General features: G+C 41.4%; 1 protein-coding gene and 2 pseudogenes across 1 annotated transcript; all 3 read right to left on the reverse strand.

The window, feature by feature from the left end:
* The window catches only part of LOC149022700 (alpha-L-fucosidase 3-like), an 8,002-nt pseudogene extending 1,840 nt beyond the window's left edge, over positions 1-6,162 (reverse strand).
* Positions 6,163-8,337: 2,175 nt separating this feature from the next.
* Positions 8,338-15,106, reverse strand: LOC149022701 (alpha-L-fucosidase 3-like; annotated as a pseudogene).
* Positions 15,107-22,807: 7,701 nt separating this feature from the next.
* LOC149022702 (MDIS1-interacting receptor like kinase 1-like) lies at positions 22,808-24,514 on the reverse strand. The gene is made up of 2 exons (XM_089147336.1): positions 23,496-24,514; positions 22,808-23,409 (listed from the first exon to the last, which is right to left on the reverse strand). Exons 1-2 carry the CDS (start codon positions 24,493-24,495, stop codon positions 23,003-23,005), a joined length of 1,407 nt encoding a protein of 468 aa, XP_089003462.1. The 5' UTR covers positions 24,496-24,514; the 3' UTR covers positions 22,808-23,002.
* Between the last annotated feature and the right edge of the window lie 1,093 nt (positions 24,515-25,607).

Here is a 25,607-nt window from a genome sequence, read left to right on the forward strand (position 1 = left end):
TTGGTCGAGTGATTGACCACAAGTATTCTTGAGGTGATTTGGTGCTTCAACAACAACACAACAACCCACAATCTTCACAAACAAAAGGTAAATCTCTCATTCTTTCTTCCATTTTCATCTTCTCATGCTTTTTTTCAAACAAAACCATGCTTTGCTTGTATGCAATGCTAGAAATCGAGCTTAGGAATGCTTAGAAACATATTCCCTAGGTTTTAAACACAATGCCATGCATAGACAACAAGTTTTAACATATTGGTGTTCATCTACTTAACGATTTCCTTGTAGGAAATCGATATCTTTAGAAAAATCTTGTTTTCTCTCAAACCGCTTGAAATTTTCGCATGAATCAAATGCTACATGCTCAAGATGACATTGTAGATAGGTCCATACAATTTGATTTAACCAATTTCAACTTTTCAAAAATCCAATTTAGACCTAAATTGCAAAATCCCCAAATTTCCTTCTTGCTGAATTTTCCGCTTTAATCCAAGTTTTCGTCGATTTTCATCAAACAAACTTCATAGACATGAAATTCCAAGTATTGCGCACGTGCTAGTATGTTCAAATCAAAATTTCCCCCAATTTTAAAAATTTTCCGAAAAATTACGAGAAATACCCTTTTTGCTCAAATCTTAAGGTAGCACTAGCGGAATTGTCTCTTGTTTCAGATATCCTGCTACTGCAGAGGGGAGGCCAGGACAGGTAAGGTCGTGATCGCATTGGGGGTGCTCTTTTAGGGGCGAGAGAGTCGGGTTCATACGAGCCTAGACGGGGAGAGGATTAAGGAGACCCAGAGACATGTTTGACACACCTCGAGGAGCCGAGTTCTGTGCCAGGGATCCTTTAGCTCTTTGCCAATATATCGAGATAAGACGTCTACTTCACTTCGCCAGCTCGAGCCTTTGGGATTCGGCGGAGATTCGACACATTACGGTGGGTTCATCTCTTCACAGGGGATGTAGGTATGCAGGAGCTAGTGGGAGTTGTTCTTGACCTTCTTACCACACGGAAGGAGCTCGAGGTCAAGGACATCCCCTTAGACTTGTCCTCGAGACGGGGTCTTCGGACTCGAATTCGCTTCTCCACAGGACAGTGCAGATCTTGCCGGGTTCCTTACTATCCACAGTGTGTTTGGATACCTGCCGGAGCAGCCTCTGAGCGACCCATCCGATGCCGTATGAGCTTTGCGAGATATGCTCTACGACATGGGATGGCCGTCGATGCTTCACTCTAGTGGACCGGCGGACGGATGACGGATGCAACGGATTATCGGTCACCTGGTCGGCCGAAACATTATGCGAACCCGGACATCACCATCGGGTCCACGGTGATGGAGGCCTTAGTCATCTACCGCATACACATGGGCTTGAGATCGATCTCTCCAACATCATTCAGCAGGTCTGTCTCGACTTAGTTCGGCGGCCTAGCATGCAGAACCTTTGCTATGGGGAGGCCCACCTGCTTTGATCTTCAGGCATTTCGGGGTGAGTTTCGAGGATACACCAGTGGACAACTGGTTCCTGGTGGATACTTTATTGGGACTCGGACCATTCGTCACATGAGATCCCCAATGATTGTGAGAATTCTCGGTCCGGAGGGTGAGGATGATGAGGAGTCGTAGGATGAGGATCGGGGGTCGCAGGATGGAGGGAGAGGATATTGGTCTCGATAGTGATGATCGTGCCGGAGATGATGCATATGCACCCAGGTTAAGGCCGGTGCACACGAGTTTCCCTTCATCACACTTCGAGGTAGGTGGCCCTTCACATGCAAGTACAGGGCTTTAGATCTAGGGGCACGAGAGCAGATAGAGGATTTTCCGTGCTAGAGAGGATGGAGGTCGGACAGGAAGGAGATGTTGAGAGGATGGGGTCCGACAGATAGGATAGAGCATCAGGTGACTCAACTAACGGAGGAGTTCGAGCATACGAGAGATCGAGAGAAGATCACCTAGATAGATGCCACCCTAGGATTTCCATTTATGCATTTCAGATGTAATCGTTGTAAATCTTTTGAAATTAATGAAGTTCATTTTGTTTCACTTAATTATTGTATATTATGCACCTTTCTTTTCCTTGCATTAGTGACATTTGTTCAAGTATAATTATGGTATTATTGTCCCCAAATGTTATCATTTATGCCTCAAAGGTTAAGTTTCTAATTCGAGTGTTCTATTATTCACTTCTAAGAGTAGAAGAGTCATTTCAGATCAACGACTCGGGGAATGTTCGAGCTTATCGTCTTTTGTGGTTAGATTTCTCGAACCTTGGGCTACGATACCAATCTGTCACATCCTCCCAGCGGTACCCCATCCGCATACCCGAGAGTGTGATCCATAGCCCGAAGATCAGGTATCGAGTAATCAACCTCCCACATAAACAATAACATAATCATGAACAATCATAATGAAAGTGCGGAAGATAAACCATAGATCCAATACGGAAAGATCCCTGAATCATAAATAAATCGAGTAATAGATATAATCAGAGTCTGAGACGGGATAAGTAAAGTGAGGCAAAAATCCCACTCTACAACCAGCGGAAAGTAGCTCTAAAAGATAATAAACTAGACAAAAATCTAATCCCAGTAGCAAGTACAATGGGTAACTAAATTGTTCTCCACTTTATAGACAACATCCTTATAAGTGTAAATTTGAGTAATAATTAGTTAAGCTTGACTGTCGAGTTGGATTGCCTGATCTAACTTGATTCAACTTAAAATAAACACTCTTGATGACCTCTTATGAGGTATAAGCTTAACACTTCTAGATCTTACTTATCTAAAGTCCGATCAAGTTGATTTTTTTAGGAATCTTTGAGGATAATGTAATCGTACTGGAGCCAACAATTTTTGTGTACTAGGTTTTGTTGATTTTCACCCGAGCAATCCACAAAAACTCTTTTGATTTAATAACTTTTGTAATTTTCTGATTGCGAAATATAATCTATAACGCGATACATTCCCAAATTGATGCTATCTTCGATTGGTAGATCGTCATTTCTAAATCGAAATGTTGATCCGGTATTCTTTTTGTGTTCGTATTTTGTCGTCGTCAGGAATACCATGCCAACACAAATGATTTATGATGTGGCGGGGGGCGGGGGGAATCACATCTCATTTTCGCAGACCTGTAATTCTCATTGCCGTTGAATCCACATCTGATCCGCATTCCCTAGATTCCCAATAATAGATCGAAACCTAGCCCTCCCAACGAATTACATACCCAAACCCTAACGTCGAGTCGTCTTCCGTGAGAAAAATCTTTTTGTATCCGACCCGGAAAATCCTATAATTCTCATTGTCCTTTGGATCCGTATCTAATCCAAAAACCCTAGAATCCAAATAAACGATAGTGACCCGCTCTTCCCGAAGAAGAAAAAAAAAAAAAAAAAAAGGTACAAAGGATCCCAATAAAGGATCACTACCCAGTTGTCCCAACAAACTACAAACCCAAATCCTAGAATCGGAACCCTGCCATCCTAGTAAGATACAAGCCTAAACCCTGGGATCACCCGTGGAACAACTCTCCGCCAAAAACCCTGAGGCGAAGAATCCCAAATCTATCAGTGACCTCGTGGGCGAACGTAAGGCACACACACACACACACACACACACACACACACACACATATATATATATATATATACTTCAACCGGGTTAACGGGTCGATCCACCGGGTAAACGGGTCGTACTGTACCGCGATAAGAAATAGATAATAAGAGCACTATCGTCGATTTTGGGGTTCCTAGTATGCCGTGGATTCGGCTGATATCTCTCCTCCCTCCCTTGCAACCAACATTATGTCCCGCATTGGACGAAATAAAGGACGTTTGCTCAGAATATGGCGATGTATAAAGTTGTTTGGAATAATTTAGAGGAAAAGAGAAAGAGAACTTCTATTTATTCGTAAGGAGCATTATCGGAATGTTACAGACTGCAGACAAAACAATCCTAGCTTAGCCGAAAGTAGGGAACCCGATCAACTTTGCTTGCGGTGCAAAGGGAGAGGTCTTATTTTTACAAGCATCTTGCAGTGTGATCGGTGGGTCTGTAAAGTACCCTGTCTGAAACTGCTCGAATATATATTTATTAGCTGCCTCGGTTATGTGGCTTCCATCCCAATTAACTCGAACACTGGGGTCACTGCATGACCCGATGAATACAGATTTGCCGCCCACAAGAACTGTCTGCCCACACCGCGTTCCTGGGGTGTAGTTGTACTTGCCCCCAATGCCACAACAAGCTCCGAGTAGCGGCTTCTGAAATCCTACAAGAAGCGAGAATTCAGAAGAACATCATTACTCTCCCAACCCCACGTTACGTATGTGTAAAAATATTCCAACAAATCTCCCGACCTCTCAGGTATTAGACGACTTACCATACTTATCACCCTTGCTGAAGAGGGCGTACTTGATTAAGTAGATGTCCACGTATGTGATGTGAGCCTCCCGAAGTTCGCTTCTCGTAACAAGGATAGCTTCCCACAAGAGCTTATTGAAGTAGTCTGATATTTTATTATATGTAGTCGAACAACCAGCTGCATCTAGATCAGATTCGCTCTTCACGGGAAAGAGTGTAAGGATGTATGCAAAGCAACCAATGGGACCGGTGTTATGGATCCAAAATTCCTACCTCCCAAATCGTACACTGCCTGCAAATTAAGAATCGCATCCCCATGCTTAGCTCAAACGGGCGACATTTGGACTTGCCCTCTCAGTAACGAAGACGGTTTGGATAATATTAGTTACCTTAACACTGTCGGACAACTTGGCAACTACTTCAGGAAAATTAACTTCAAACACAAGACCGGTTGAGGAACAGACCAAAAGCAACATCATTTTGACCCATATCGAAGGTGTACAGGGCTCGAGCAACAAAGCCTTCCTCCGGTACGAAATGTGAGTAATTGGAACCTATCAGGTTAACAGAATAAATGAGCAACTCATATGAACCAGACCAAACAACCGAGTTTGCCTTCAATCGAGTAATTAATTACCTCTCGACCCGATTGCTTGCGATCCGCTTTAGGAGCTGTCGGAATCGAGACACTTGCACGTCCAAGTCGAAGGGGCTTGGGCCGGGTGCGGTTCGGCTCCTAGTCGATGCTCTAATCGTAGCCTCCGATGCTGCGAAGTTAGCGCCACGGTAATAGTTGTTGTCCAGTGAATCAAGATATGCGCTGAGGAGCGGCAATCCGAGACTTTGAGCTGATTGAGAAATTCATAGTTAGTAACCGTCCCATTGCCCAGGGGTTAAAAGCGACGATTGAATAGCACGATAAGGTTCGCGCGTACCCAATCCCCATTTAGTTGGATTGGGATTACACCGCTTAGTCACTCGTCGAGTTGAGTTGACAAGAGATGGCTACAGTGCCGCATGGAAACATCAACACGACATCCCACAAAGAAGGCAAAAGGAGTTTCTTCAGCCCATTAACCCGCACCGTCTTAACCATCCAAAATATTAACCTCGTAACTTTCGGCCCATTTGAATCATTTAGGCCGACGGGCTTGAGACATTCGAATCCCCTAGCCCATGGGCTTGTAAGGGCGGAAAATCGCCGGGGACCAACTGGGAGCGATGACAACCGATTCACCAATCCGATTCCTCATTCCCGAGACCTCGTGAACTCCAGGAATGGAAACGGGCGGGTTAACTGGGCAATCCATCGAGCCCATGTCGAGTGATGTGGTTTAGTATGATGCCGGGCTTGATTACGGTTGTAGAACAGTTATAAATAGTGAGCCCACCGAATCAAGATCCGGATCAATCCCGTCCCATTCGGTTCTGATCTAGATCGACCTAAACCATTCGCAAAACCATCCCCGGTTATATCGGGTGGAATCTGGATCTACCTCTACCTATTGCATCCCATCTTAAAGCACTCTTTTTCTCTTTGTGCTGCAAAATTTTATAACTCGATCCACAGGTTTCCACTCAATTGCTTGTGAATCTAAAAGTATTATATACTATTCACGAGAAAATCGAATTGACCAAAAAAATCAGTAAACAAATAAAATTTAAAAAACGAAAAAAAGAGGAAAGTAAATAATGGATCAAAGGAACTTGAAAGTATCTCCCACCTATGAAATCAATGGTGAGCCTCCCATCACAAGGCCTGCCGGACGGCTTACGGAAAAATGTATCCCCATTCGGTGCGATGATTTGGTTGAAGACAATGAGAATCAAGCACCGAGATCACTGGTTTGAATCCCCAAAGTTGAAGAGCGCCGGAAAGCCGCAACCCAAACCCAAGGAGCCCGGAAGATTCGAAATCGAGAATGGAAGACAAGAAGATAATACACAAGTGGAATGCCATGAAAACGCAACATGTGGAAGAGACAGGGAAAGACTTGAAAGAGAATGACAACCAGGAGAAGAGAGTATACAATGTGGAGACGTAGCAAGGAAACAATATTTATAAAGAAGAGAAACAAGAGCATCGAATCGCTTGATACCCAAAAAAGTGCTAAATGGAGTACGTTAACTACGGACGTTCTTAAACGGTTATTCTGCTTTACTAACAGAGTTAAATACAATCTTTACCGAAATGATTGTCTAGTTATCAACAAATTTGATTTGACTTGATTCGTTGATGCTAGACGACTCGAAGCTAAAGCCGAAGCCTTACAGATTTTTGTTGTTTAATTAATAAGTTAATCGATTTAGTGTCCACCAGTTGATATGAAAATCTTGTTAGTTTCTACCATTATGACAAATTGGTAGTTACTGCCCGCAAAATGACGAAGGGTAAAGGCTGCCCCGCTTTGTCCATTTTCTTCTTACGAGTTTGTTCTTTAGTTTCAATAACCTTTACTTCTTGGTAAGGGTAGAAAACGCCAAGTCAATGATTAGACATAGGTATGTGGTCCGGTGGACTCGAGAAGCTCCTTTGACCACCCAAGTAGATAATCACTAAAAACATATCAAAGGTTAGAATCCAATATATGGTGATTCACATTGTTAGAATGAGAAGACAATTTTGAAAGTCACAGCCAAAATTCGGGAGTCGGTAAATTTGAGTAATAATTAGTTAAGCTTGACTGTCGAGTTGGATTGCCTGATCTAACTTGATTCAACTTAAAATAAACACTCTTGATGACCTCTTATGAGGTATAAGCTTAACACTTCTAGATCTTACTTATCTAAAGTCCGATCAAGTTGATTTTTTTAGGAATCTTTGAGGATAATGTAGTCGATCGGAGCCAACAATTTTCGTGTACTAGGTTTTGTTGATTTTCCACTCGAGCAATCCACAAAAAACTCTTTTGATTTAATAACTTTTGTAATTTTCTGATTGCGAAATATAATCTATAACGCGATATATTCCCAAATTGATGCTATCTTCGATTGGTAGATCGTCATTTCTAAATCGAAATGTTGATCCGGTATTCTTTTTGTGTTCGTATTTTGTCGTCGTCGGGAATACCATGCCAACACAAATGATTTATGATGTGGCGGGGCGGGGGGAATCACATCTCATTTTCGCAGACTGTAATTCTCATTGCCGTTGAATCCACATCTGATCCAGATTCCCTAGATTCCCAATAATAGATCGAAACCCTAGCCCTCCCAACGAATTACATACCCAAACCCTAACGTCGAGTCGTCTTCCGTGAGAAAAATCTTTTTGTATCCGACCCGAAATCCTATAATTCTCATTGTCCTTTGGATCCGTATCTAATTCAAAAACCCTAGAATCCAAATAAACGATAGTGACCCAGTCTTCCCAGAAGAAGAAGAAAAAAAAAAAGGTACAAAGGATCCCAATAAAGGATCACTACCCAGTTGTCCCAACAAACTACAAACCCAAATCCTAGAATCGGAACCCCCGCCATCCTAGTAAGATACAAGCCTAAACCCCGGGATCCCTCAGGAACAACTCTCCGCCAAAAACCCCGAGGCGAAGAATCCCAAATCTATCGCTGACCTCGTGGGCGAACGTAAGGGCACACACACACACACACACACACACACACACACATATATATATATATATATATATAATATTCAACCGGGTTAACGGGTCTCCACCGGGTTACGGGTCGATCCACCGGGTAAACGGGTCGTACTGCATCGCGATAAGAAATAGATAATAAGAGCACTATCGTCGATTTTGGGGTTCCCGGTATGCCGTGGATTCGGCTGATATCTCTCCTCCTCTCCCTTGCAACCAACATTATGTCCCGCATTGGACGAAATAAAGGACGTTTGCTCGTAATATGGCGATGTATAAAGTTGTTTGGAATAATTTAGAGGAAAAGAGAAAGAGAACTTCTATTTATTCGTAAGGAGCATTATCGGAATGTTACAGATCGCAGACAAAACAATCCTAGCTTAGCCGAAAGTAGGGAACCCGATCAACTTTGCTTGCGGTGCAAAGGGAGAGGTCTTATTTTTACAAGCATCTTGCAAAGGGATCGGTGGGTCTGTAAAGTACCCTGTCTGAAACTGCTCGAATATATATTTATTAGCTGCCTCGGTTATGTGGCTTCCATCCCAATTAACTCGAACACTGGGGTCACTGCATGACCCGATGAATACAGATTTGCCGCCCACAAGAACCGTCCGCCCACACCGCGTTCCCCGGGGTGTAGTTGTACTTGCCCCCAATGCCACAACAAGCTCCGAGTAGCGGCTTCGAAATCCTACAAGAAGCGAGAATTCAGAAGAACATCATTACTCTCCCAACCCCACGTTACGTATGTGTAAAAATATTCCAACAAATCTCCCGACCTCTCAGGTATTAGACGACTTACCATACTTATCACCCTTGCTGAAGAGGGCGTACTTGATTAAGTAGATGTCCACGTATGTGATGTGAGCCTCTGGAAGTTCGCTTCTCAGAACAAGGATAGCTTCCCACAAGAGCTTATTGAAGTAGTCTGATATTTTATTATATGTAGTCGAACAACCAGCTGCATCTAGATCGGATTCGCTCTTCACGGGAAAGAGTGTAAGGATGTATGCAAAGCAACCAATGGGACCGGTGTTATGGATCCAAAAATTCCCGCCTCCCAAATCGTACACGCCCGCAAATTAAGAATCGCATCCCCATGCTTAGCTCAAACGGGCGACATTTGGACTTGCCCTCTCGAAGAACTGAAGACGGTTTGGATAATATTAGTTACCTTAACACCGTCGGACAACTTGGCAACTACTTCAGAAAAATTAACTTCAAACACAGATCATGGTTGAGGAACAGACCAAAAGCAACATCATTTTGACCCATATCGAAGGTGTACAGTGGCTCGAGCAACAAAGCCTTCCTCCGGTACGAAATGTGAGTAATTGGAACCTATCAGAGTTAACGAATAAATGAGCAACTCATATGAACCGGACCAGAACAACCGAGTTTGCCTTCAATCGAGTAATTAATTACCTCTCGACCCGATTGCTTGCGATCCCGCTTAGGAGCTGTCGGAATCGAGACACTTGCACGTCCAAGTCGAAGGGGCTTGGGCCGGGTGCGGTTCGGCTCCTAGTCGATGCTCTAATCGTAGCCTCCGATGCTGCGGGTTAGCGCCACGGTAATAGTTGTTGTCCAGTGAATCAAGATATGCGCTGAGGAGCGGCAATCCGAGACTTTGAGCTGATTGAGAAATTCATAGTTAGTAACCGTCCCATTGCCCAGGGTTAAAAGCGACGATTGAATAGCACGATAAGGTTCGCGCGCACCCAATCCCATTTAGTTGGATTGGGATTACACCGCTTAGTCACTCGTCGAGTTGAGTTGACAAGAGATGGCTACAGGTCTGCATGGAAACATCAACACGACATCCCACAAAGAAGGCAAAAAGGAGTTTCTTCAGCCCATTAACCCGTACCGTCTTAACCATCCAAAATATTAACCCCGTAACTTTCGGCCCATTTGAATCATTTAGGCCAGACGGGCTTGAAACATTCGAATCCCCTAGCCCATGGGCTTGTAAGGGCAGAAAATCGCCAGGGACCAACTGGAGCGATGACAACCGATTCACCAATCCGATTCCTCATTCCTGAGACCTCGTGAACTCTAGGAATGGAAACGGGGCGGGTTAACTGGGGCAATCCATCAGAGCCCATGTCGAGTGATGTGGTTTAGTATGATGCCGGGCTTGATTACGGTTGTAGAACAGTTATAAATAGTGAGCCCACCGAATCAAGATCTGGATCAATCCCAGTCCCATTCGGTTCTGATCTAGATCGACCTAAACCATTCGCAAAACCATCCCCGTGTTATATCGGGTGGAATCTGGATCTACCTCTACCTATTGCATCCCATCTTAAAGCACTCTTTTTCTCTTTGTGCTGCAAAATTTTATAACTCGGATCCACAGTTTTCCACTCAATTGCTTGTGAATCTAAAAGTATTATATACTATTCACATAAAATCAGAATTGACCAAAAAAATCAGTAAACAAATAAAATTTAAAAAACGAAAAAAAGAGGAAAGTAAATAATGGATCAAAGGAACTTGAAAGTATCTCCTACCTATGAAATCAATGGTGAGCCTCCCATCACAAGGCCCGCCGGACGGCTTACGGAAAAATGTATCCCCATTCGGTGCGATGATTTGGTTGAAGACAATGCAGAATCAAGCACCAAGGATCACCGTTTGAATCCCCAAAGTTGAAGAGCGCCGGAAAGCCGCAACCCAAACCCAAGGAGCCCGGAAGATTCGAAATCAGAATGGAAGACAAGAAGATAATACACAGTGGAATGCCATGAAAACGCAACATGTGGAAGAGACAGGGAAAGACTTGAAAGAGAATGACAACCAGGAGAAGAGAGTATACAATGTGGAGACGTAGCAAGGAAACAATATTTATAAAGAAGAGAAACAAGAGCATCGAACTGCTTGATACCCAAAAAGTGCTAAATGGAGTACGTTAACTACAGACGTTCTTAAACGGTTATTCCGCTTTACTAACGAGAGTTAAATACAATCTTTACCGAAATGATTGTCTAGTTATCAACAAATTTGATTTGACTTGATTCGTTGATGCTAGACGACTCGAAGCTAAAGCCGAAGCCTTACAGATTTTTGTTGTTTAATTAATAAGTTAATCGATTTAGTGTCCACCATTGATATGAAAATCTTGTTAGTTTCTACCATTATGACAAATTGGTAGTTACTGCCCGCAAAATGACGAAGGGTAAAGGCTGCCCTGCTTTGTCCATTTTCTTCTTACGAGTTTGTTCTTTAGTTTCAATAACCTTTACTTCTTGGTAAGGGTAGAAAACGTCAAGTCAATGATTAGACATAGGTATGTGGTCCGGTGGACTGAGAAGCTCCTTTGACCACCCAAGTAGATAATCACTAAAAACATATCAAAGGTTAGAATCCAATATATGGTGATTCACATTGTTAGAATGAGAAGACAATTTTGAAAGTCACAAACCAAAATTCGGGAGTCGGTAAATTTGAGTAATAATTAGTTAAGCTTGACTGTCGAGTTGGATTGCCTGATCTAACTTGATTCAACTTAAAATAAACACTCTTGATGACCTCTTATGAGGTATAAGCTTAACACTTCTAGATCTTACTTATCTAAAGTCCGATCAAGTTGATTTTTTTAGGAATCTTTGAGGATAATGTAGTCGTACTGGAGCCAACAATTTTCGTGTACTAGGTTTTGTTGATTTTCCGCCGGAGCAATCCACAAAAACTCTTTTGATTTAATAACTTTTGTAATTTTCTGATTGCGAAATATAATCTATAACGCGATACATTCCCAAATTGATGCTATCTTCGATTGGTAGATCGTCATTTCTAAATCGAAATGTTGATCCGGTATTCTTTTTGTGTTCGTATTTTGTCGTCGTCAGGAATACCATGCCAACACAAATGATTTATGATGTGGCGGGGGCGGGGGAATCACATCTCATTTTCGCAGACTGTAATTCTCATTGCCGTTGAATCCACATCTGATCCAGATTCCCTAGATTCCCAATAATAGATCGAAACCCTAGCCCTCCCAACGAATTACATACCCAAACCCTAACGTCGAGTCGTCTTCCGTGAGAAAAATCTTTTTTGTATCTGACCCAAAAATCCTATAATTCTCATTGTCCTTTGGATCCGTATCTAATCCAAAAACCCTAGAATCCAAATAAACGATAGTGACCCAGCCTTCCTCCCGAAGAAGAAAAAAAAAAAAAGGTACAAAGGATCCCAATAAAGGATCACTACCCAGTTGTCCCAACAAACTACAAACCCAAATCCTAGAATCGGAACCCTGCCATCCTAGTAAGATACAAGCCTAAACCCTGGGATCCCTGTGGAACAACTCTCCGCCAAAAACCCTGAGGCGAAGAATCCCAAATCTATCGGTGACCTCTCGTGAGGCGAACGTACAGCACACACACACACACACACACAATTATTTATATTTATTTTTTTTATATATATATATATATACTTCAACCGGGTTAACGGGTCGATCCACCGGGTAAACGGGTCGGTGAACGGTCGTATCGTCCCGCGATAAGAAATAGATAATAAGAGCACTATCGTCGATTTTGGGGTTCCTAGTATGCCGTGGATTCGGCTGATATCTCTCCTCCCTCCCTTGCAACCAACATTATGTCCCGCATTGGACGCAATAAAGGACGTTTGCTCGAAATATGGCGATGTATAAAGTTGTTTGGAATAATTTAGAGGAAAAGAGAAAGAGAACTTCTATTTATTCGTAAGGAGCATTATCGGAATGTTACAGATCATGCAGACAAAACAATCCTAGCTTAGCCGAAAGTAGGGAACCCGACCAACTTTGCTTGCGGTGCAAAGGGAGAGGTCTTATTTTTACAAGCATCTTGCGGTGTGATCGGGGGTCCGTAAAGTACCCCTGTCCGAAACTCGCTCGAATATATATTTATTAGCTGCCTCGGTTATGTGGCTTCCATCCCAATTAACTCGAACACCGGGGTCACCGCATGACCCGATGAATACAGATTTGCCGCCCACAAGAACCGTCCGCCCACACCGCGTTCTCCGGGGTGTAGTTGTACTTGCCCCCAATGCCACAACAAGCTCCGAGTAGCGGCTTCGAAATCCTACAAGAAGCGAGAATTCAGAAGAACATCATTACTCTCCCAACCCCACGTTACGTATGTGTAAAAATATTCCAACAAATCTCCCGACCTCTCAGGTATTAGACGACTTACCATACTTATCACCCTGGCTGAAGAGGGCGTACTTGATTAAGTAGATGTCCACGTATGTGATGTGAGCCTCTGGAAGTTCGCTTCTCAAAACAAGGATAGCTTCCCACAAGAGCTTATTGAAGTAGTCTGATATTTTATTATATGTAGTCGAACAACCAGCTGCATCTAGATCAGATTCGCTCTTCACGGGAAAGAGTGTAAGGATGTATGCAAAGCAACCAATGGGACCGGTGTTATGGATCCAAAAATTCCTGCCTCCCAAATCGTACACTGCCTGCAAATTAAGAATCGCATCCCCATGCTTAGCTCAAACGGGCGACATTTGGACTTGCCCTCTCAGTAACGAAGACGGTTTGGATAATATTAGTTACCTTAACACTGTCGGACAACTTGGCAACTACTTCAGGAAAATTAACTTCAAACACAGATGGTTGAGGAACAGGACCAAAAGCAACATCATTTTGACCCATATCGAAGGTGTACGGGGCTCCGAGCAACAAAGCCTTCCTCCGGTACGAAATGTGAGTAATTGGAACCTATCAGGTTAACAGAATAAATGAGCAACTCATATGAACCAGACCAGAACAACCGAGTTTGCCTTCAATCGAGTAATTAATTACCTCTCGACCTGATTGCTTGCGATCTGCTTAGGAGCTGTCGGAACTGAGACACTTGCACGTCCAAGTCGAAGGGGCTTGGGCCGGAGTGCGGTTCGGCTCCTAGTCGATGCTCTAATCGTAGCCTCCGATGCTGCGAGGTTAGCGCCACGGTAATAGTTGTTGTCCAGTGAATCAAGATATGCGCTGAGGAGCGGCAATCCGAGACTTTGAGCTGATTGAGAAATTCATAGTTAGTAACCGTCCCATTGCCCAGGGTTAAAAGCGACGATTGAATAGCACGATAAGGTTCGCGCGTACCCAATCCCATTTAGTTGGATTGGGATTACACCGCTTAGTCACTCGTCGAGTTGAGTTGACAAGAGATGGCTACAGGTCTGCATGGAAACATCAACACGACATCCCACAAAGAAGGCAAAAAGGAGTTTCTTCAGCCCATTAACCCGTACCGTCTTAACCATCCAAAATATTAACCCCGTAACTTTCGGCCCATTTGAATCATTTAGGCCAGACGGGCTTGAAACATTCGAATCCCCTAGCCCATGGGCTTGTAAGGGCAGAAAATCGCCAGGGACCAACTGGAGCGATGACAACCGATTCACCAATCCGATTCCTCATTCCTGAGACCTCGTGAACTCTAGGAATGGAAACGGGCGGGTTAACTAGGGCAATCCATCAGAGCCCATGTCGAGTGATGTGGTTTAGTATGATGCCGGGCTTGATTACGGTTGTAGAACAGTTATAAATAGTGAGCCCACCGAATCAAGATCTGGATCAATCCCAGTCCCATTCGGTTCTGATCTAGATCGACCTAAACCATTCGCAAAACCATCCCCAGGTTATATCGGGTGGAATCTGGATCTACCTCTACCTATTGCATCCCATCTTAAAGCACTCTTTTTCTCTTTGTGCTGCAAAATTTTATAACTCTGGATCCACAGGTTTCCACTCAATTGCTTGTGAATCTAAAAGTATTATATACTATTCACAGAAAATCAGAATTCACCAAAAAATCGGTACAAACAAATAAAATTTAAAAAAAGAAAAAAAGAGGAAAGTAAATAATGGATCAAAGGAACTTGAAAGTATCTCCTACCTATGAAATCAATGGTGAGCCTCCCATCACAAGGCCTGCCGGACGGCTTACGGAAAAATGTATCCCCATTCGGTGCGATGATTTGGTTGAAGACAGCAGAATCAGCACCAGTATCACTGTTTGAATCCCCAAAGTTGAAGAGCGCCGGAAAGCTGCAACCCAAACCCAAGGAGCCCGGAAGATTCGAAATCAGAATGGAAGACAAGAAGATAATACACAATGGAATGCCATGAAAACGCAACATGTGGAAGAGACAGGGAAAGACTTGAAAGAGAATGACAACCAGGAGAAGAGAGTATACAATGTGGAGACGTAGCAAGGAAACAATATTTATAAAGAAGAGAAACAAGAGCATCGAACTGCTTGATACCCAAAAAGTGCTAAATGGAGTACGTTAACTACAGACGTTCTTAAACGGTTATTCCGCTTTACTAACGAGTTAAATACAATCTTTACCGAAATGATTGTCTAGTTATCAACAAATTTGATTTGACTTGATTTGTTGATGCTAGACGACTCGAAGCTAAAGCCGAAGCCTTACAGATTTTTGTTGTTTAATTAATAAGTTAATCGATTTAGTGTCCACCAGTTGATATGAAAATCTTGTTAGTTTCTACCATTATGACAAATTGGTAGTTACTTGCCCAAAAATGACGAAGGGTAAAGGCTGCCCTGCTTTGTCCATTTTCTTCTTACGAGTTTGTTCTTTAGTTTCAATAACCTTTACTTCTTGGTAAGGGTAGAAAACGTCAAGTCAATGATTAGACATAGGTATGTGGTCTGGTGGTTTGGAGAAGCTCCTTTGACCACCCAATTAGATAATCACTAAAAACATATCAAAGGTTAGAATCCAATATATGGTGATTCACATTGTTAGAATGAGAAGACAATTTTGAAAGTCACATGACAAAATTCGGGAGTCGGTAAATTTGAGTAATAATTAGTTAAGCTTGACTGTCGAGTTGGATTGCCTGATCTAACTTGATTCAATTTAAAATAAACACTCTTGATGACCTCTTATGAGGTATAAGCTTAACACTTCTAGATCTTACTTATCTAAAGTCCGATCAAGTTGATTTTTTTAGGAATCTTTCATTTCTTTATGCAAGAACGAGTTTGAGGCTGCGAGAAGAGGATAAACCAAGAACAAGATCGGTTCCCATCCTTCTGAAGGTGTTTTGTGTTTCGGATCTTCTCGAAAACATTAAGAAAGGTGAGAATTCTTTAGTCCTTCTCTTAGGCACAATTATGTGGACAACTCTCTTCTCTTTATTCGTGGATTTGTGATTGTGGGAGCATGTTAGATTTATTGTTACCCTTGTTCCATTGTTTTTAATTTTCCTTTCCTTTCTAGTATAAGAGTTAATGGTGCAATCCCTTGCTAAGGTTGATGCATTTTGACTCTCTCGGTCACCCACGGGTGATTTAGGAGAGCCAATTTGGGGCATTTTGATCTACTTCAAATTGAATCAAATTGAGGACACCCTTATGATCATTTACTGCCAATTAGCTTTCCCCAAAGTTTCATTTCATTTCAACTTCGAATCAATGGCGAAATTATAACTTTTAGCCGATTTCGGATAAAAAGGCGAGTTAAAACCTAGTTTTATGTTTGTGTTTTTATGGGAATATTTTAAGATATTTTTCTAAACCCAAATTAACTTCTTTGTTTATTTTTGTTAATCCTCTTGCATGATTAGATTAATTATCCTTTTCTTATCTTCTTGTGAGAAGGAAGTATTGATCTTTGGAGAAAGGAATCTAGTTGGAAGGTGAGGAATAACTAACCACATTATATTTAATTAATTGTTATTATTTTGTGTCTCGGTTAAATATATAAATTGCTGTAATTTCTGTTTGTCTTACTATATTTGTGTGTCACTTTGCACGAAAGGAAGGTAAAACTATTATTTATGATGTTGCTCTTTGCTAGGGGTGTCAACGGTGTGGTTTGGGGCGGTTTCGGGCTGAAAAACACCTAGCCCAAACACAACACATTAGCAAAATTATGGTTTTGGGCCGGTTTCAGTTTGGTGCACTTTGGGTTCGGGCTAACTAACGGTTTGGGCCAATGGTTTAGACTCGGAGTTGACTAACGGTTTATAGTGTGCAAGAAAAAGAACAAGAAGAAATAATTGACCATCCTACAACAAAAGCCAAAATTTTATGGAAAGCAAAGTTGCTATTGGTGAATTTCCATTAAAAAAATTCACCAATCCTATAGAAATCAAGAACCTAGATATTAAGTAGTAAAATGACTATTTGATCTTTGAATTTAGGCTTAATTTTTTTTTAATTGTCTATACCAACTACCTAGTGGTTAATATAATGACTCAAATACTATTTAATGTAAAATTACAAAACGGGTTGTAAAATGGGCTATAACAGGTTACGGTTCGGTTTCGGGTTGGTGCAGGCTCCGCCACCCACCCTCAGCCCAAACACTACCCATTAAGGTTCGGTTCGGGCTGATTCGAGCTATAACGGGCAGGTGCGGTTCGATTTTAATGGTTCGGGCTACAAATTGACACGCCTACTCTTTGCCTCTAAATCTATTATTATTGTTATGAGAATGGAATGTAAATGTATGTGAAGGGAGATGCAGAATATTATTATTCCCTCTACTTTGTATTTTCCACTAAGGTTGTGGGTTCGCCTATTACCCTAGTAACCTTATGTGGTGCCATTAAACCCTATTGCAAGATTTATAGGTGTTTAGAAGTGTTGGGGCTAGGAATCCCTATGAGTACTACTACCCTTCCAAGAGGGGTATTGAAGCCGATTAACCCATGATGTTAGTGGCTGAGTCCTGTATATCGAGCAGGCCCCTCATCATCATAGAGAGGTAGGGTTGTATATAATAGATAAGGGCTCCTGGGTGCTTAAGACCAGTAACCAACCCGTGAGAGGACATGAAGAGCATCCTGTCCATTATATGTGGATGACCGCTGGGTTAAGGAATGGGATCCAACAGATGCCTCCATTGAGGATTCCATTCATAGGTGGGAATGTATTGAACAAACAGAGCACTAGGCGTGAGGGAAGATATCTGGACCATATGTAGTATGAGACCGTATGACTTTGCACTGGGCTTAAGTTTATCCCTGACACGCCAGATCTTACACCAATGGTGATGTAAGAGAGTGGCAACTTGATCCCCAACCATGGCTCGATGAGACTTTACCCAACAGCCGTGGAGAACCCAACCAGATGTGCTTTGGTGCCGTGAGGGAAGAGTGATGAGACCGCCTAAAGAGGACTGGTGTATGACTTAATGTGTGTCTACTTTAAATACTACATTATAGAGTTAGGAACCTCATATCATCACCATGCATTTATTTATTTATATTATTGAATACATGATTGTCTTATGAATTATGACATGGGAATTGGATGAATATATGATGTGATTGTTAGTTACCTCACTGAGTTCTATGAACTCATTTTATTTTGTTTGTTTCTTTAGATCGCTTTATATGTTATGAGGACCTCATTGTCGCCGAGGATCCTTTATCGGGTGGCATTAATAGGGTGAGATTGGAAAAGAAGTGGAGTCACATGACGCTTCTTGTTCGTGTCAAGACTGTTCTTATGGAGCTTCTTTTCCTTAGAGTTTCTTTAGATGACTTTCTCACTGCAACATTATACATTCTTTCTTTTCTTAGAACTCTGATGTTTTGTTTTTGAAAGGAAGTTTTGGATATTGTAATCCTTTCTTTTCATTCTTGATTATTAAATACTTGAACTTGTTTATTTCCTATCCATTTAATTTTACTTTATCATGTATGGTATGGAATTGTCAGTGAACCTAGATCTTGTAGTGTATCACCCCGACGGGTATTTGGGTAGGACCAGATCCGGTTGGGCGGGTGTGACAAGACACATGGCGAAGAAGCAGATGTGATAAGTGACTTGCACATCATTAAGGGTGATGTGATTAATGGGCATAACTGTCAAATAACACCAGCTTTAAAAAAGCACAAACTTATCCAAACCTTGGAACTCACCAAGAAGATATTTTGCTAATTCTTAAGAAGTTGTTTCAACTTCCTAGACACCTCATGGTTTCGAAAACATTGGAGTTCGAGCAAAGTACTCTTCATGACAAGATATTGCCATAAAGATTAGGGGGCTAATGTTATGAACATTCCAATCTCTGAATCGGAATAAGCCACTTGAACCAGAGCCAGGGTTCAAGCTTGGGCTAGGGTGGTACAATAGGTGCTTCTCGAATAAGGCACTTCTCGGGGAGCTTTCCCTCAAAGAAGTTGTGTAATGAATGCCATGACGGCGACACACCACTACCCTTATGCGACTTCTCAGTAAATGTGGCGAGAGTGAGGAATTCGATATAATATCTATTCAGTATTCATTTCACCATTTAATGCACTAAGGATCCTTAATATCCTGTTGCGGATAAAGAAGCTTCTGACTCACTCTAAGCTCTCCTCGAGCCTTGAACCGGCACTTCATTTGTCATCCCAATTGTGGGCTGTGGTCACATCAGTATCAGTGTGACGCTGACCTTTGATTTGTCAACAAGATCTTCCAATTGCAGGACTATCAGACAATTTGGCTTATCTCTCAAGCCTCTTCCAGAAGTCATCTCCCCCCTCCATCTGAATAGATACACATCTAAGGCCAGTGAAGCGTCTACTATCTCTTGAGGTATGGACCAGCTATATAACACATCACTATGCCTGAACACCGGTAAGACTTGGATACTCTAGCCATTACTCTCCCGCAATTACTCCTAAGGAACATTCTCTCCTTCATCTTCTTGAGCATTTATTCCTCAAGAGGAGTCTCTGGTTTTCTTACCTGAACTGACTTAATCATTGGAGGTGGCTTCCCATCCCTAGAAGCGGCCCACTCTCACCATTGTTTTGGTCTCAGTAACCAAGTCCAGATCGGGAGCAGAACCAAGGAGCTAAGAATACATTTTTTACCTCAACAAAAATATATACAATAAACTGCTCATCAACATTGGAATGTGATCTAGACACATAATACAAAGATGACCCTTCAAAGAACTCAAGTGATAATCAGCTTGGATACCTAAAGTTTTAAGGAGCAAATTCAATTTCAGCTTCTGATGAAGCTCTTTTGAACCGAAGCAGCTTTTTCAACAAAGACAATACTTTGCTAGTGGCATACTCATCCACACTACGACTGACTTTCATTTGTTCAAGCACTGGAGAATTGGCAAGGATAGATTTAGCTATTACCAAATCAACTTCTTTGCCAACAAAATTGTTAATAGTTACAACCAAGAGTTTGTTGAATGAAGACTCAAACCGATCCTTTACTTCTCGCAGACCCTGTTAAAGGGAAAAGTGCAGAGTGCTTTTTATGTTGGAGCTGGAAGATCAAATAAGTTAGAGAAAAAAATAATGGGAAAGTTAAAAAGGGAAATTGAAGGTCTTCTACAAGTTACTGAGATGATAAGCTCTTCCAAGTTAGGGGAGCTATTGAGCAAACATGTAGTACCTAAAACCTCCTTTGTGTCCTCCAATTTTAATGTTACATTGATTGTTGTCAAATGATAGTAAGTAGAAGGAAGCCTCCTTGGCACATCAGGGAAGGGAAAGGACTGTACAAAAATGCAAATAGAAGAAAGCATTTATGATTTTGTGCAATTGGTGAAATAAATAAAAAGATCCCAAAGGTCATGTTACCTGAAGAAAATATTATCCCAAGCAAAGCTCTTCAATACCAAGTAGGAAGCCAAGAACATGGTCAAAATTGCAGTCTTCCACTTCGTCTAGATGAAGTATACATTTTGGCATAAAAGTTGCACAACTACATTTTTCAAGTCCTCAAGGCATGTATCAATGAATAAGTTTCCACAGATGTCCAAGTACTTGAGTTTGGATTGAAAAGATGAATATAAGAAAGATCATCAATTTCAACCAACGTCAATTCTTCAAGCTCAGGGCAGGGAAGAAAGCAAACATTCTAATGTTTCATCGGAGAGAGTAGTAATATCCATGAATAACAAAGTTGTGAGACATCTAAACCCTGACGCTCGAAGTGGGATCAAGCAGCAAACCACTGTATCAATGGAAGATGTTCCATAGATGTAGAGGTATTAGAGTTTTTTGATTGCTAAGTTGAATATGAGTAGGACCCCTCAATTTCAGCCAATGTAAAGGTATTCTAGTTCAGCGCAAGAAGAAAGCATACATTCCAATGTTTCATCGGAGAGTGTAACATATTGTAAAAAAAAACTTGTGAGATGTCTAAAGCCTTTGAATGCCAACAGAGGAAGTGGGATCATGCAGCAATTAGGTGCTAGATCAATCAGGTGTTCAAAGGAGAATAAAGAAGGACGAAAACTATAAGGACAGGAGGATCCAGTAATTCGAATTTCTGGGAGGGACAAGATCCAGCTATTTATCTCTGAACAAGGTTCCAAATGATAACTAGAGACTTTAAATGTCAGAATTGGGCCACTATGAGTTAGAAGAACATGATTCACAATTTCAACAAGTTTATGGTGACCAACCAAATCAAATGAACTCGGTATACACTCATGATTGATTATGAGATATGGATTTGAGACCCATTTGTATCTCCACTTAGTCCTCACCAGGTCTCAAATTGACAGACTTGAAAATATATTTTCTAGCATACCATCTGGCAGATCACTCAACCTGTCTCGAGTCAAATTTGGAGTCATTTCCATCCTGCAATAAACACTTTATAATCCAAATTACATTTGTGATATTCGAAGGAAAAGAAAATACATGACAGGAGGCTAAGGATATCAATCAAGGTGTGGTTGAAATCTTTTCCTGTCATACAATGTGATGGGAATCTGTTTGTATAATTATCTATGGTGATGTGTGAATTACAAGACTTTACAAGTTTGAACCTGCACAAGAGTTATGAGTCCTAGTTTGTGGGTTGATGAAGCTGAATCACCTTTCTGGATAAGGTTTGGTTAGAGGTTGATTCAACGTAACATTTGAAATCGAATTTGTTATTCTTTTACAAAATAAGACATGAATTCTCTCAGTTTGTTTACAGATAAACAATAACCATATTGGTTCTCAGCATCAATTCTGGGTTAGGCTACTTATATATCTGTAAAGATTTTCTCTCTTTCTCAATAAAGTGGCTCATCATGTTGAAAATGTTTCCTATATTCTCCATAAAGATAGGCAGAAAAACAAGGAGAAAGATCATTAAATTGAATCTTTAAGCTAATGATGTTTTGCTAAAACTGGTAGTGTCCACCCATATTTCATTCCACCAGAGAAGTGCTAAGCCACTTGCTGTATTAATTGGATCAATAAGAAAGTAAGAACAGTAAGGGTTCTTCCTGATATTTTCAAATTTCACTTGATGCATTTTGCTTTTTCTCAGGGAATAAGGCTTTTCTGAGTAGAGGAGATTTTATAGAGCTTGAACTATCAAGGATCCCCCCAGAACTTAATAATTCTAGCTAATGATTTTCATGAACCATGGGGCCATATGATTTGAAAAAAAAAAAAAAAAAATACTGAGATTCCACCTCATCTATATTTACTTAGCAATTCACACATTCTTCCATATGATCCTCTTCCTCCAAAGAAGACCAGGGTCTTTCAATGGAAATTGTAATGTAGTCCTGATAAATATCATTACTGTTTTCCACATTCTCCTCACAAAGTTTACAAAACTTGTCTTTCACATTTAATACCGTCAAGGTTTTTTTACTTTCAAATTTACTTTTACAATTTTACCTTTGCATTACATCAAAATCAATGTTGATGGATCTGCAATCAGCAAGGGTTCCAACAGCTTCCAGTCATGGCATCTTATTTTTCGCTCTCTCCCCCCCCTTTCGTTCTTTGGCTTTTGCACTTTGATGTAATTGGTACTTTGTATCCCAGGGGCTTCTCTTTTAAATGAATAAAGCTCTTCACCAAAAAAAAAAAAAAAAAAAAAAGAAGAAAATTTGTAATCCTGCATCCCCTAGACCACACCAACCTGATTGATGATACATACATTAATGGGGAAACAAGGAGGAAAAATGGTAAGGAAGAGAAAAGTTACATACAAAGGGAGAAATAAACAAAAGAAAAGCCCTTTACCAAAGAAAGATAAAAAGAAAAAGCCCAAAGAAAAGCCAAAGGCAACATAGCTTATGCTTCTACAGAGTGGTTACAGGTGAGGTGCTAAAGATTGGCCTATCTTTGATTGTATTTGTTGCAGAGGTACTGCTACTGCTTTTTCTCCTGGGCTTTGCCTCTCCGAGCATTGTTATTACATCTCTCATTGAAGGTCTATCCTTTGGAGACTTGGCAGTACATAGAAGAGCAATACGAAGGACTAGAAGCATCTCTTCTTGAACATGTTTGCACTGACTGCCTATGCTTGGGTCTAATGATTCTTCTAATGCTCTGTTGTTTCTGATCTTCCCACGGATCCATTCTACAATGTCAGTAGATTCTCCAAACTCAGGGTCAAGTGCCTTTTTTCCAGTAAGAAGCTCCAAAAGTACAACACCATAGCTGTATATGTCACTTTTTTCATCTACCTTCAGTGTGTATCCATATTCTGCCATGGTAGATGAGAAAGTCAGAAACAGAACAACCATAGAAAATGTAAGATTCATTATGGAGTTAGCAAACATGGTAACTTACCAGGAGCAATGTACCCATAGGATCCCGCGACCATTGATACTGTTTGGTTCTTCTGAACCATCATCTTTGCCAATCCAAAATCAGCAATCCTTGCCTCTAGATTTGCATCAAGCAATATGTTGTTAGACTTCACATCTCGGTGGATGACCGGAGGGTGGCAGTCGTGATGGAGGTAGGCAAGCCCATGAGCAACACCGACAGCGACATTATATCTGGACACCCAGTCAACTAACAACTTGCCGGCCTGTTGGCCATGTAATGCCTCCCCAAGGCTGCCATTTTGCATGAACTCATATACCATCATGACATTGGTGTCATTGTGAACATAGCCCAATAATCTCACTATGTTCCTATGACGAAGCCTTCCTAGGAGATTCACTTCTCTCACTAGGTCATCTGTGCTTCCTCCCTCCATATCTATATCAGCTCCAGATCTCCACAGTTTTTTAACAGCCACAACTGTATGTGGCCGTTGAATCTCTGCTTTGTAGACTATCCCAGATGCACCCATACCAATGACATTTGATTCCTTGATGCATGCTACTATGTCATTACTTGTGAATCCAAGTCTCTGGAATGCCATCAATCTCCAAGGCCACTCTCCATTGCCTATTTCAAATCTTTCTCCAAAGCAGCTTCCATTGAAATACCATCTCTTGTACAATCTTTGCCCACCAAAAACTGCAAATCCGATAGTGAGAACAGCTGAAATTCCAATAAGCCATCCTGTAATTATGTGTTTCATGCGCACCATCCTTCGGCTAGATGACTTTTTTGGGTAGCTTCGAGAGCATGGAGGGAGTACTCCACCACAGAGACCTGCATTGCCTGTAAGGTCATCTGGGCTTATTGTCCGCAGAATGCCATTGGTCGGTATGGGACCCTCAAGCTGGTTATAAGACACATTGAGCATCTCTAATGCTGGTGAGCTACCAAAGTTACCTGGTAACATACCAGTTAGAGAATTGTTGGAGAGATCAAGAATGGCTAATGTCGCCATCGTTGCAAGTTCTGCTGGTATCTCTCCTGTGAGCTAATTTCATCTATAATCATACCGCTGCTTTGGATATGATGAGGCGAGCATGCGAGGGTGAGTTAGTGCGATCTGGTCCGACGAGATTTGCCCATGAATTTCGTCACCCTCAGCAGTATTCAAGAGTGGAAGGCGAGCCTGAGATCTATGTTTGCATCAGAGGAGTGGTTATCATCGGTTGGATCCAACTAAGTTTTTTTTCCCCCTCTCTACCATTTGACAAGTTCTTAACTTATTATATATTTATACTATGAATATCTAGTATGTAGTATTTATTACTAACTTAATGTGTTTGTGATAATTCAGTACAAGTAGTGGGCACACTACACAAACGACGATCTCGTCGATGAGTTTTGGAGGAATGTGACGATTGTCTGGAGACCTTAGATCCCATAATTAAGGTATTGCGTATGGTTGATTCCTCCCTGGGGGGGCCACTATGCCACACATTTATGCAGCCCTTGTGCAAATGGAGATAACAATCCGAAGAGCTAACCCCCAGAGGTTGCACCGCTTGCTTGAATATTGTCCACGCTATATGGACCGTTCATTTAATGCATCCGATGCATAAGGTGGGTAAATAATTAGTGTAGGTTATTAATTTGTAACTTGTCGTAGATATTAAGTCTTTAACTGAGAGTTTGTGAACTGTGCAACCTATTAACTCAATCCCAAATATTAGTATAGTGAAAATTTGGGGTTGAGGTCAGACTTGCTCAATGCTGTTATGCATGTTATCACGAAGTTGGAGCCAAATTTCCACATGGAGGTTAAAACTTAGTACTTGCTTTTTATTTGTGAAAGAATTTAGCTAACCCTCAATACAAATGATTGTAGATCAAAATGTTTAGGGATGCACTGGGTGTGAAATCTAGCCCAAACCCTGACCCGGAAACCCATTTGTTTGTAGGTCCGAAGACCCAAAGTAAAGGTAGAAGGCAATTGTGGGTCATCTCAGTGGAAGACATGGTGTTTAACCCAAAACCCATGGAGATTGATGATGGAGTTCCCTACTTGGAAACCTTGTCAGAATTGGAGAAGAAACTGCACCTTGGTGTTGAGGAGCTTGGTTGATGGAC

Source organism: Hakea prostrata, chromosome 3 (genome assembly GCF_041222555.1).
Source record: "Hakea prostrata isolate BN-2017 chromosome 3, UWA_Hpros_2, whole genome shotgun sequence".
NCBI classification, from domain to species: domain Eukaryota; kingdom Viridiplantae; phylum Streptophyta; class Magnoliopsida; order Proteales; family Proteaceae; genus Hakea; species Hakea prostrata.

Bases quoted from the DNA above. Each gene is read 5' to 3' on its own strand.
- LOC149022702 (XM_089147336.1), bottom strand. From the start codon at position 24,495: ATGGCGACATTAGCCATTCTTGATCTCTCCAACAATTCTCTAACTGGT. The intron at 23,410-23,495 runs GTAAGTTACCAT...CTACCATGGCAG, and splicing joins CTATGGGTACATTGCTCCTG to AATATGGATACACACTGAAG.